The sequence below is a fragment of the Malurus melanocephalus genome, unplaced genomic scaffold (genome assembly GCF_030028575.1).
Source record: "Malurus melanocephalus ecotype Western Australia unplaced genomic scaffold, MMel_1.1 scaffold_320, whole genome shotgun sequence".
Lineage (NCBI taxonomy): Eukaryota > Metazoa > Chordata > Aves > Passeriformes > Maluridae > Malurus > Malurus melanocephalus.
Window position 1 is genome coordinate 249,877 of NW_026623552.1, and position 14,480 is coordinate 264,356.

Sequence of the window (14,480 nt, forward strand, 5' to 3'; positions counted from 1 at the left end):
GGGAATAATGCTACTTCTCAGGCTTATAAATATGCTATGAGGCCAAACTCATTAGCGTTTATAAAGCACTCTTATACTCCTTGTCTGGAAGGAGTTATACAACCATAAAGTATTATTCATGCTGTTCTAAGGCAGAAAAGTACGTATTACTGCAAATCCAGCAGTAGCTCTTCATGCACCATTACGGTTTACTACACTGTCTTAATCTAATCATCAGCACTTCAGAACCCAGATCTGTCAYTCGAAACATACAGATCCGAATTCATCACTGAATAACCAACTGGGTCAATGATATATGGCACAGGACACACATGCCCTTTTCTTCCTCACATCACACATCTACATCTGAACCATTTGTATTTTCAAAACCACAACATTATGGGTTTTCCTGCCATATTGTGTTATGTCTAGTCAGAATTTTAACAGGTTCAAAACTCAGATTCTAGATCTGTTTGCACATTTTTAAAAAGCTGATATGGGAAGGAGTGCAAAGTTCAGGTCTACACCTCTTCCAGCATTTATCAAGGAAACCAGTTCCTTCAGGCAACTCTTTCTGCCCATTATTATTCTGAGATCTCCTTTGCTTATAATTCTGAAAATGTATTCATGACTAGTGGTACACTTGCTTTTGACTTGCTGATCAAAATACAATCTTTATAGCTCCAGGCACCATCATCAATGCTGAGCTGGAGGGAGTTCAATCCAGTTCAACGAAATCAGCTGTTAAAAATAACAGCTAGCTCCCAAACCACATCTTTGCAGTGATTTACTCCATCCCCTCCTTCGGCTGCTGCCACATCCTTTCATGGTGATCTCCAACCCCATTTTGAGCTAGACAGGCAACTCTTGCTGCCCACTCCTCACACATTGAGAACATCCTGTCCCCCCAGCTCAGCACAAAGGCTGCATTAGAGCTTCATCTCAGCTTGACTAAAGTTCTGCCCCCAGCTGCCCTCCTGCTCCCCTACCCTCCCATGCAGCTCCAGGAAGTCAGCACCTCCGTGGCTCCCCATGCCAGGACACACACTCCGTGCTGCCCAGCCCTTCCCTCCAGCTCCACAGATGTTGTTTTCGACATCAGAAACCTGTCCCCTTGTGCATGACACAGTTTTGGTTTAAATCCAGATATGAAATCTCTCCCTTAAAAAAAAAAGAAAAAAAAAACCAGTTTAAATTCAAATATCACCATCCTTAAACATAACACAACCAGGGAGTTCTACCCTTTAGCCAACATTCCTTYTACAGTGGCAGTTCCAAGGCTTTCACAAAAAATATTGTGTTTGCTTCACTTTAAACTGCCAAATAAAAAAGGACAGCCCTGTAATTTTTATCCAAATAARGCAGAATGAAGGACAGGACAACAGATCTTCCATTGGAAATATTCCCTGTCCAACCTGGCAAGATGCTGTAACAAGCAGAAAGAAAAAATAGAGGCCTTTCCAACAACTMCATCAGCTGCTGTTTACATGATCCATTCCTCATCTTGCAGGTCTCTGGTCTCCACAGCTGCGGGACCAGAAAAATTGTTGGACCTATGCTGTTATGGACAGAGGGCATTTACAGCTCTGGAGTGATGCTTTCTCAAGAACACAGCCCCATGGCCAAGAAAATTAGCTACTCACCTCAGCCACTTCCAAGAGCAAAGGCTGAATCACTCTCAGAATATTTAATACTCTGAAAATGCTGAGCACCTATGCTTTGAACAGAAGATGCCCTTCAGCAYCCCAGGTGGACCACAAAGACAAGGAACTCTGGATCCTTGGCATTGTGCAAAYTCTTGACCTGCTGCTCCAGAGCCAAAGCAAGACTGTGACCTGCACATGCCACCTCTACCAACACTCCTGCCCTCAGCTCTCACTCATGTTAGGCAGCAGATGCTACTGAGTTACAAAACGCTCCCTTATTTCTTGAAAAAAAGAAAAACAACCACAAAACACAAAGAAGTGGACAAAAACACAGCTTTACATTCAAGCACAGATTAAACAATATTGATGTTTAGGGGGCTGTGCTTTTAAAGAACAAATTTCCAGAGGAAYTTAATTATGTTCCTAGAGTTAACAGAAGTATTTGTGTGATCCAGTTTCTCTTCTCTACTACACTGCAAGTGAGGGATGTGACTGAATACAACACTTCACTTAACCCCACAGAATCTACACCCATCATTTTGAATAATTAGAGAGCATTCATTTGGGATGATCCTTTCTCTTCCCCTCTCTGCTGCTTAGCTTTACACAGAGAAAGTATTTAGTGTATAAGGCAAGCAACAAATAAAATTAGACCTTTCAAACTGAGATGTTGTTTAACTTAACTAATTGAAAAGAGAGAAAGCAAAAGCTCACGTTRCATAGTTAGTGGCAAAGTCACAAAATTTTCTCACTTTTCTGAGGTTCATACTTGAGTAATTATCTTTTATACAAAGAACAGTGACTCATAAATCTGTTTTTTCCATAAAAATTTTGCACAAAAGAAGTCTGAAATCAAAGAGGGTCCCCTCCCCTTTTTTTCTTGGTCAACTTGAGGCTGAAACATGGACTGTGTGAGCTGTGGGAGTGGAAAGTCATTAGGGCTTCAATTCCAAATGAAAATTAAGGCTTTTAACTTCCCATACTACTCATACTGACAACCTTTCATACATAATTGCCTAGGAAGAGTTACTGCGGTCTTGTCACCCTCCTAACACGCCAGTGATACGCTGACAAATAGATCCTCCCTCCCAATTCCACCACGCAAATGGAAATAAAAGCCCATGTGGTTAAGAAACTCTGAGCTCACACCCAAAAGTGACTTTGATGACTTTTCAGYCAGGACTCGTTAGGAGTTACTAAATTACCAGCATCAGAAATAAAGCAATTAAGGGATCAGGTAAGAATTTAACCGGRAAGAGGGAGGGTGCCTTCAGAAATTACAGCAAAGACACCACTGCTTTGCAGCGACATGGGGAGAAACGTGACACGAAGGACCCTTCTGCTGCACAGCTGTGATTCTTCACCTCAGCCAAAACTGCACAAGGCTGACAGATAAACTGCACTTTAAGCACACGTATATAAYGTGATATTCAACTGGGCAACATAGATGGGATGAGCTGAAATAACAAATGCCATGCCCACTCTCTGAATGATATCAAGGTAACCTGTTGCCGTGACAGCAGCAGCATCTTTCTGCTCTTGTCTGGGTTTGTGGGGAGACAAACACTGCTTTTTATCYAATTTTGCTTGTCTTCTCATTAGGGAGAATTATTATTTGACAAGTTTCTGGGTTTTTACAGTTGGCTGGAGACTGATCACACTTCATCATCCTATGGTTCCAAGAAGTATATACAACACAGACAGAAGCAACCCAACATGTTGAGTGCTTTTATCCCAGTAAAGCTGAAACAGGATTTGAAGCAACTCCAAAACTGGGAATTAGAAATACRTGAAGTTACTATAAAGACTTCTCCTTCCTTGCTAGCTCAATATAACTCAAAACCTGTTTGTTATCACTGGTATCATAGCAATGGTCAGAGGCCCCATTGAGGTAAGGGTCTAATTCTGTTGAACATGTTATAAATGACCCAACAAACCACAAAAAAACTTGGACAAAGGAAATATATTATTCTGGTTGTATAAAAGGAGAACCACAAAACACATAATTTAGCTAGGTCTACATCAGAATGCCATGTAATACTGAGAACACGCTCCAAATCTGAATCCCAGTTCTGTGTTCTAACTTGCAGAACCATCCATCCTTCTGTTATTTTAAAGCTTACATCTAAAACAGTACAGCCTCAACTGACATAAAAAGAGGACTGCATTTTGTTACAAGAGGTTGGGAGACAAGCTTGGGAGACTTCCAAACAAACTGCTCAGAATCCAGGAAGAGAACAGCTACACCAAAAACTCGAAAAGGACAACTTTCAGAARATGGTTGAATACAATGACACACGTGCAGCTATGTCCACATGGCCTGGAGGACAGAGCTGCAGAAATCGTTATTGTTGCTGAGGTGGAAACTGCAGACACTCCAGAAGAGAAGACATCCACAAACAAGACATATATCACCATGTTTCAGGACATGAAAGAGGAATAAACACATAGGCTTTAAAAATGGATCCCTATTTTTAAAAGGTGCTATAAGGACAAGAAAGGAAAACACTCTATATGTTGTCAGAATTGGAAGATGGAAGGGCTGCTGCACTAACTGAAATATTCAACTGGTTTTTAGCCTCAAAAATAAACATCACAGAGCAATGGGTGAATAACTGAAATAAAGCAAGCAAGTGCAGAGGTATTTGTAACAGCAAAGGACAGGTGTATCAGCAGTTTGACCAGGAGTGAAGGACTGACTCACTCCCATGCTGGGTTTCAGCTGCAATCAGGAAAATGAACAAGGGAACATTTTATCAGAGTTTTTCACCATGTGCTATCCCTGTGCGATGCCATGAGCCGTGRTGAAGATCATATAACCCATAACTATGTATCACATTCAACAGCAAACAAGCTTTTAACTCAGTGGAAAGGGATTAAAAGCTCCGTAGATCCAAAGCATAGATCAAAGTTATATTCAGCTGCTGGGAAATAGATAAATATGAGACTGCAAATCCCAGTAAGGGAGATAAGAAAAGGAAACCAAGAAGACAAAAGAACACTGTGCATCACAATAGTCCTTTAAGATTGTACATAAAAATAAGATTTTCTTAACACCTTTGTTAGGAGCTGGAAAAGATCCGGCATCAACCAAAATTAGTCATTTTTAATTACTGATATGCTGTTAGCATCTGATGACATTACTCTGGCATAACACAGTAGATGTTTATATGGATTGTCCTGGAACCTATTCTATTYGATCCTACCAAAAAGAAAAATGGGGGGGAAATAACAAAAGCATCAATATGAAAATTGTAAATTCCTGTATGTATATAACCAGCAGTAATCCTCTGACAACACAAAAATCAAGCAGAACATTGTCTAAACAGGACAGGTTACTTCCCTTGCTGGAGATTAAAGAAACTCTGGATTTCCTTTGAAAAAAATACCAAAGCCAGTGTGAAGAGTCCAAGTCTCAATTTCATTCAAGCCTGCAGTGTCCCACAKTAACATCACTGGTCATTGGTTACTGAGCTGTACCACACCACTGAACAGTCCACGGCCCGATATGAAGTCACAGCCAGGAGCACCGTGTCACAGAAGCGGCATTTATAGGACAAGGCACTATCAATAAATGCCATRGAGTGAAAGAAATGTACCTTAGCAAGTAAAAAACTGCAGATGAAAGATAGATGCCAGCCCTCCAGAGACTGCTTAGCACGTCATCAAAAGCCAAAAACCAGGAATCTTGCATTTSTGATGCACAGCAACCTGTCTTCCAATGATCCAGGATGGAAGATGGTGGGGAAGAACAAACAAATTCTAGTCAGCCCCACTAGATCAGAGATTGACTTCAAGCCTTCTCCTGCTACTTCCATAGAAATGTTAAGTTTTGAGGACTGGAAATGCTAAAAATCTTCTTTCTTCTTTTCTAAAACAACGGTTTGTTTTGCTGCCCTACTTTAAGCAGTCCTTTTGCCTGCCTCTTTCCTCTTCAGGGGTCTTCTACAGCACAAAGACAGAGAGCTGCTCTGCAGCTTTCCCTGCCGTACCTGGGGGCTCTCATTGTCCTGGGAATGCAGGGACAGGTCAGACACAGCTGCCAAACCCCCAGGSACAGACATCCCTGGAGCATCTTACTGTCCTGGAGGTGGTTTGAAAGAGCAGCTAAGTATCTCCTCTTGCTTCCCAGCCTGAGCCCTGCTCCATCCATTTGCTYCACACACCTCATCTTTCATCTCCCACAGACATTCAAATGCCGCTGACCTTCCTGTACATGAATGAAACCCCAGCAGCAGAGGAGTTTGGGGTGAAACAGGGGAAAAGGCAGCAGAATGCAGTCCTGAGTGTCACTGCACAGAGCTGGGGGATGGAGCAAAGTCTGAAGGGCTTTTCAGAGCACTCCAGCTTTGATTGAACTAATTCTGCCAGCAAGCCGGCGTTGACACAACCGCAGAAGACAGCTAGCGTGTCACCCTGCGACTGCAGCTTGCAGCTGGCCAAAGCCCTGATGCCATGAGCCCGACACTCACTGACGGTGCTCCCTCTACTACAGACAGCCCTCCCACCACAGCCACCGCGGGCAAACAGGAGACATCCAATCCTACAAGCCTGTAGGAGATCCCAAGCAGACAATGAGATAACTCACATTAGATTTAGAATTGCTTCAATCTCACCGCAAGATCTGTGAAATCTCAAACCCAGTCGAAACTAACCTGTAATCTATTTCACAAGGACTTTAGGTCACAAAGGCCCTTCACAGGAGAGTCTCTGAACAAGGCTGGCACCACCACCTTGGAGACATAAGTCAAATAAAGCAAGGAGCTTCCTGAAAGGGGCAAAATAGCAAGGCAAAAGATAATTTAAGGGAAGGAAGAATATATATACCTGTATGTACAGGGGCTAAAGTAACCTGGCATAAATGTTCTTGACCCAGACATGAGTCACTAGAAAAGTGTTCAAAATAACCTGTACAGCAGCCTTCAATTGCCATGGTGATAAATGTTTCCTAATGCCTAAGAGCAGCTCAGTCCTGAACTCCATGCACCTCATTCACTAACAAAAGCTCTCATTATATTGAAAAAAAAAAATCACGACCAAATTATGGCCATTTTAATCCCTCCTCAGATCAAGGGCTGATTTACACACTCCGGTTTCAATGGGGAGTACTGTGCTCACATCACTGCTAATTCAGAAGATGGAGCTGGCTTGCTTTTTGCTTCACAATTCAGTAGGCAAGGGGAAGATAGATTCTCTGAGACAGTGTTACTTTTTCTGCCAGGAGTTATCTATTTGCAGAAGTGGGTCAACTTTCTCTTGGTGGACATGTTCGTGTGCGAGTGCCTAGCAGCGCTGCCTGCGCATTTCTGCCCGCTCCGCGTGCGGAGGAACCTCTGCACATAACTATTTATGGCAGCCAAGTGTTTCATGAATTGCAGCAAGTTAACCACAAGGGGATGATGACATTTGGCGACAGGGCAGGAYGAATTCTGGCTGGCAGACAAAAAGTCAGGTTAAAAATACAGAATGCAGAAGCAAACCCAGCCAGTTGCAGATAATTCGCAGGAAAACTGGATGTGCAGACCCAAAACCTTTGCTGTTCCAGGCGAGCAGTGCTGTGTGTTTTGTGGTGGGATGCATTAAGGCCTGCATGTGAGCATGGAAAGAACATTAGCCTTCTGGGTTCAAGCATTTTAGCTGTGTTTTAAATGAGCTTAGATGTTTTTCATTTGCCTCACTCCCCACCTGATGTGCACCAGACACTTTTGCCAGTTTAAGCACCTCACCTCCATCTCACCTACCATCAGCCACTGTCCATGGTTTTGTTCCCAGAGCATCTCCAAAGGGCAGCCCTGCTACAGAAGTGCAGCCTGGGGGGAAAACATCAGCAAGCCTGCCATGGATATGTCTGTGAGATGCAAGCAAGGCCATGCCATGCCATGGGGCAGATAAAAAGCCCAACCCCTCCCAGGGAGGGCCTCCAGTATCCCCAAGGTCGCATGGATGCAGTCACCCTTGTCCCCATAGAGAATTAACCCTTCAGCTTTCAGATGCAATGCTTCTGTCAGTGCTGGTATTCATGCCCCCCATTTCTGCACAGATATTGAGTGTAACACCTGCCAGGGCTGCATTTTGGGTTCCCATGCCTGCCACTTCATTAGATCACCATTTAATTTGATCCTCAGCTTTATTTGATAAAATGTCTCCAGAGGACCAAATCATTTACATGTTACCAATACAGCTTACTTCCCTTATTCTGATTGCTTTCGATGAGAGTAARTGGGTAATTCCATCAAAGGCCCATAGAAATTTGTCTTTCAATCAATACAAGTTTTTTTTTTCCCTCCACAGGACAGCTGGGAATAAGATATCTCTATAGAATATTGAAAGAGGAAAACAAAATTAGAACACATTACCATGGAGAATGTATTTCCAGATATGGCCCAATTTTAATTTAAGCATCTTGAGCCTTGTTTTCAGGGACACCAGCTACCTTGAAGTTTGTTACCTTGCCAAGCAGGCTGGCACACAGGCAGTGCCTCAGCAAGAAGGCAGGAGGGGGCAATGACAAAGGAGGGGGCAATGACGAAGATGTCTCAAATGAAGCACTCCAGGTCAGTTCTTCTAATGAGTGTCCAGTGACTACTGGCTACAAGAAATTCAAGCTGTACCCTTCATGTCTGAGACCTCAGCACTGATGAGCCAATTAGCAGAACTCACTGAACTTACAGCAAAGATGGAAACAGGTTTTTCTCCATTAGTCTTACGTCTATCTAGTGTACCACCCCAGAGCAGATTTCCTGTCTTAATCACAAGGAGTCTGTATGTAACAGCCTACAGCACCGAAAATACCAACACGTTAAAAACAGCAGTATAAAAAAAAAAAAGAAAATTAAAGCCATTTTCATAGGATGAAAAGTGCTCTTGATATAAGAAAGAAAATAATTGGTCAAGTAACCAAACCTGTGCTTAAGCTTGGCAGGAGCCACTGAGCTCTGAGAGGTCTCCARCACAGAGAACAGGACTTTGTCTGACCTGGGCTGCCCATGCAGCGTGGGGAACATAAAGGGGTGACATCTGAGTGCTGCTGAGAAAGGCGATTTCCTCCCTTCCACCAGAGCCAGGACAGGTGCACTGGAATAGTGGACAGTGGTCAGCACAACACCTGGAACACAGCTGATCTCATCTGGCTTTMGATGGCTGCACATGAACGAGCTGACCAGGCTTCCTCCTCATCAGCAGAGACAAAGAGCACAGACAGCATGCAATTCTTCTCTTTGCTGCAGACAYAGTTCACATAAATCGTGACACCAAAGTGCCTTTCTCCACATGGCCGATAAAGGAAGCCTGAGGGAATGCAGATGATAATATCTACATTGGAGATATCTCAAATTAGATGGGATGAAGTTCATCTTTTGCATCTGCCCCTGCATACTCTCATCTCAAAGGCCTCATTAACATGCCACTGTAAATAATAAGTATATTGGTTATTAATACACTAATAAAACTAYTATTTGGGCCTAAAGGGTGTGTAAAGTAGAGAAGTAAGTACAGGATAGCCRCATTACAGATCAATACCAGCCCACAGGGAGCAGCCATTTCTCTCTGCCACCATTTTTACTGCAATATATTGTACCCTCTAGGTAAATATGTGGACAACTACAAGTGGGAATCAATAGAACTAGAGATCTTCCCACCCCCTCACCCAGAAACCATTCTTCTTTCATTGGAGAAGACAGCAACAAGAGGCCAGAGATTAATATCTGTGCTACTCTGGGTTCTCTGCTGTATGCACAGCTTGTTTCTGGGTCTCTCTGACCATTTCTTAATTGCTGATGTTTTCAATAACTTATAAAAACAAAACATCAAAAAAAAAAGTTAAAAAAGAGCATTAACATTTCACGCAACCAGAACAGAGACAATGAAAACCATCCAGTCCATTTTGGGAACCTAGAGCAAACAGTTTCAGTGGAAGGTGAAGTTCTAATGCCARCTCCAGTCGATGGGAGTGAAATAAACCCAAAGCCTAATAAACCCAAAGCCTTTGAGGTTTGCCKGTATGCACAGGGTTTTGTCCCAGGCACATTGCTAGCTGAATCTGTATGCCTCCAGGCTTGCAGATGGATGAACAGTTGTCCCAGGCAGATCYAGATAAGGCTAAAACCAGTGGAAGCCCTAGCCCTGGCCTCAGGGTGCTTTGAGTCACTCCTCCCAGTGTTCCCACATACCTCAYGGTCCAGGGACATATCCTGTGGTACCTGAGGGTTTTTTCTTCCTCCAGGTCATGTTAATATCAATATCACCAAATATACCTGCCTTTTTTTTTWAATTCTCCTTTTTTTTAAACGCAATTTTGGAGCCAAGTAGCCATTTCAACGGGCTGTCTAAAAGCTGGATGGGCAGCAAGACTGTGTGTGCACACAGATCCACACCTTGCATAAAGAGGAAAGCTGAGGCACTCACAAGCACACACAGTGCCTGTGCCTCAATTTCTGTCCTAGTAGGTTTAGAACAATCATAGAGGCAACTGGCCAGTTCCCATCACACAGCTTGGAGGTGCCCCTATCCCACAGCCCAGAGCCCAGTGCACACACAGAATGGTCGTAGCTCTTACAGAACAAGCAGGATTACACAGGACATTGAATATTAGCCATTTTCACACTATGTTATACTTATTATCTTCCATGAGTGAATAATTAATCATCAGTTTCCAAAAGATAACTTACATAAGTAAATAAACTTCAGAAAAGTGAAGCAAAGATGAACCATCAGTTGGGTTGGGGTTGCTTTTTACACTTACACCATTTATTCTGAATTCACCTTGCAAATGTAGAGTTCGTCACCTCACACTGGGGTGGGTCACTAAGGCAAATAAATCAAGCCCTGGTTCAACAACTCACTTTCAAAGATCACTGAGGAGAAAATGAGAAACGTTTAACCCACCTTTGCTCGCTAAGATTCTACTGAAAAGCTTTCTTCCTGTAAGCGTTTTAACAACCACCACACTGGCTCCTTTGGAAAAGCACTTAAGAGTGAAGCTCAATGGATACCACTAGCAGAGACAGTACAGTTCTGCACTTTCCAGCTTTCAATTTCAGGACTTTCCACCTTTTCCCGAAGCAAAAATATTCTGGCAAGCCGCTGACAAGAAGCACCTTGCTCCCACYGGCTGGCCAAGGCTTCTGCTGTGTTCTAACTACAGATGCTGATCTCTGCACTGCATCCCTTTCAGGTCCTCCTCTCCCCAGAAAGCACACAGGGCTGTTTATTTCAGTATTAGCTGGCTGGTCAGTATCTATTTTACCCACTGGTTAGTTCTCYGGTGCTTTAAAGACATGAGACAACAGCAAACCAGACTCAAGTTTACAACCAAAAAAATGAAAGGCCATGCACGCTCTGTCCTCTGCCTTCCTTCTGTTTTATCCCTAAGGATAAAAAATCTCACCAAGAAAAGAGTCCAAAAAGGCTGAGATCACGGCTGCACACACGGAARGCAGGGATAGGAACAGGAGACACGGCAGGATGCTCACTGCGGGGCYGCTCCGTGACAGCTCCACCACCCACCTGACTCACTGGAGTGGTTTTTCATGTTCACCTGCTCCTGCCCTGCTCCTCTACACTCTCACAGGCTTAAGAGAATTGTTGCTTGGTCCTAGGCAAACACCCCTCCCAGATTTCTTGCTGTCAGTCAAAAAAGGGGCCTGATAAGCCCTGCATTTGCATATGTATTGAGAGGCATTTCCAAAGGCACAGTCGGGGAAATGGCCTTGCTGAATACCGATGCTATCTGAGAATGACAACTATTCAAGTCATTTTAAAGCTTCACTACCTAAGTGGAGAGATCAGGCTTGTCTACATCTTCACAAGGATTATTAGCTGTAAAAGTGCTGATCATATCCGTTGCACCCTCAGAAATGAAGCCGCACAGGTTCACAGGAAAGAGCTTCCGTATTTCCCACAGAGATCACCTTCCACAGGCTCCCCAGAACCAGAAGTCTCTAAAACCTAAAGGTCACGTCTGAAATGCTCAAGCCCACACTTCTTCCAATACAGGAGATGAGCAGGGGTTCAAAGGCACACATGGACATGCGTATGTKTGTGCAGATGCTCTGCCACCCTTCCCTACTCTCACCCTACACACGGYAGGACATGAGACTCCCTCTCAGTCCCCTCCAAAAGATGCTGCTGGGCACAGCCCCACACACAGCATTTGAGGAGRGAAATGAGGACCGAGCTCTGCAGGCAGAGGCTTTCCTCTTTGTGCAGACAGGGGCGACTTTGAATCCCAGGTGAAGCATCCCACTGTGCCTTTGCMCCGGTTTTAAGGGGCAGCTCTAAGGTATTGTTGATGTTTTGCATTCTCAACAGCCCTGAGTTAACACATGAATTCAACTGGCTCTGTCCTATTCAGCTACCAACATTTAAAAGGGACCTGGACTACGGTTCACAAACCAGATCTGCGAAGCTCCTCTGTCCCAAAACAGCAACAGCACATTCAGTATCTGTCACGTGCTCTCCAAGCCTCTGTGGAGAGCAATGCTTTATGAAAATAAAGTCAAGTCACGTCAGGAGCAGAAGCTATCTGCAGATTTACAAACCAGATAYTTCTGATTTACACAGCTCTAGAAAAGAGATTAAAAAATTCCACACCAAACATTTAAGGATGTTTACTGTACCCTGCACCATCTGGTGACTGGATCACCYCTGAAAACAGCAATCCCTGAATACAGGGCAAGGTGGCCAGAAGGTCTCCAGCTGTGAGTTGAGACACACGGCTGAGGAAACRGGACTGCAAACAGCACATTCATGGATGAACACTTGTGAAATGAGTTGATCAATCCTCTACACCCTCAGGTCTCTTGGACATAAAGATTTGCCACGAATCACCAAAAAACAGGACTACCAAAAGCTCTGAGAGCTGAAAGCATGGTTATCTGGTAAACACATCCACTACTATCAATCAGAGCCAACCTCTGGGGCTTCATCCCCCTCCATGTGCTTAGAGTGAAAAGGGCACCCCAACCAGAAAATAGTCCTCCCGGTTGGAAAGAGAATTAAGAACATTAAAAGCAGCCTCATATACACGATTTTTTTTAGATTGGTGCCTGGTTYGATTCCTACTGAACCCTCTTGACCACAGTACTCCTTCTAGAAGTCATGTATTTCATTTTGTTGGTTCTACAAGATTTCAAAAAAATCTCCATTTTAAAGACATTCCAATATTWTTTTATTGCCTGATCACTATTAGACAACAATAGAAACTTTGCTTGAATACGAACTGCCAGAGGACGCTTGGCACTATTTCACTGTGGAGCTTGTTTTTAACTTCAATGACTAGCCTGAACAAAATTGTGAGTACAGCGTCCCTTCGAGTGCAATCTCTTCTCTACAAACAAAACTCCTCTTCTGAAGCGGACACAGGGGAAAGCCGAGTTGCACCCCTCCAAACATGCTGAGCACTTCACAGCCAGCCTGCCCTGAGAGCCTATGGAGCTAACAGGTGATGCTCTGTGGGACATACCTGCACTCTCATCAGATGCTTCCAARATCTCATCCCATCTTTATGATCTTACCAAACTAGCAAACAAACAAGCCAAACATAAACCCAARTATTTAAAGGGGGAGAGAAAGAGGAGTAAGAGTGGGAACACAATCAGTGTTTATTTAACCCCGAAAACTCAGGCTGGTTTTTGTCAAAAAAGAAACCCAAAACAAACAAACAAAACCAAACACCAACCCTGCAGATAAGAGGCTCCAATCCTCAGCCCAGGACACTGATAACACATTGATAACACACACCCCGCACACAGGTGCCCCTCCCCGGCTCCCGGGACGGCTCTGCCAAAGAGGTCCCCAAGGATGGACAGGGTTGGGAATGGCCAGGACCCCCCTGCCCCGGAGTCTCTCACCCCACCGCCAAGGGGGACCGGACGTGCAGGGGGAGGTGGCGCGGGGCCAGCGGGGCGGGGCAGGGGAGAGGGGGCAGGGGCTCACCATTGAGGCCGTTTGGGATGCTCCGGTGGTGAAGGGGCGCGGACAGGTCATCCATAGACCTTCGCATGGCCCCGGCCTTGCTGTCGCCGGCCTTGTGGTGRTGAAGGTGGTGGTGATGGTGGTCGGGGCTGCCCGCGCTGCCCGTGCTGGAGGTGCTGCTCCCGTCCCCCACGTCCCTGGTGGCCGAGCCGCCGTTGAGGTTGGTCAGRCTGGCCTGACTGTCGATGGAGCTCCGCGAGCCGGCTCCGCTCCGCTCCTCGTCCAGCATCAGCACCATCTCCTTGAGCTCCACGTTCTCCCGCAGGAGGGTCTCCTGCCTCGCCTCCAGGTCCTTCAGCTTCTGCTGGTACATGCCCACCTCYTTCCACATCACGCTGGCCGTGTGCCTCCCAAAGCGCTGCCATTCCCTTGACAGYTTCTTGCCTTTTTGCCGGTCGTCGTCCAAGAAGCAGCAAAGCTCCCGCAGCTCCTGGTTGTCGTCCTGCAACTTCTGGTTCACCTCCTTCAGCCCGCGGATCTCGTGCAGGTGGAGCTGCAGCCGCCGGTTCACGTCTTTCATCAAGTTGCCGTGTTCCACCATTAAGTTCATCTTTTCATTCTCCACTTTCCTCAGTCTTTTCACCAGCTCTTCCTTGCTCCATCTCAGCATCTCCTCTTCCGAAATTTTGCTCAGGTCTTCTTTAGACCCTTCCAAGGAATTTTTTGCCATCATCTGTGCCTAGGTTGCGTTCGCTCTCACAGAGTAACAAATGGTTCGGGTTATTCRGATGATTTTGTTCGCCTGATTTTCTAGAACTAAAATTCACTGCAGCATCTCAGGGAAGAAATATTATAGTTCTCCGCTGAGCGTTGGACAAGGAAGAGCAACGCCGGACTGAAAATTCTGCTCCCCCATAGACCCCATAATAATAATAAAAAGAA

The 14,480-nt window shown here is 44.8% G+C and overlaps 1 protein-coding gene across 1 annotated transcript in view; it reads right to left on the bottom strand.

Annotated features, from left to right (window-relative positions):
• Positions 1–14,474, bottom strand: part of CCDC85C (coiled-coil domain containing 85C) — a 108,178-nt gene extending 93,704 nt beyond the window's left edge. Inside the window, exon 1 of the mRNA XM_057377650.1 lies at positions 13,560–14,474. Coding sequence (XP_057233633.1) covers positions 13,560–14,271 — 712 coding nt within the window. The 5' untranslated portion in view covers positions 14,272–14,474. The remainder of the gene's footprint in view (positions 1–13,559) is intronic.
• Positions 14,475–14,480: the final 6 nt, after the last annotated feature.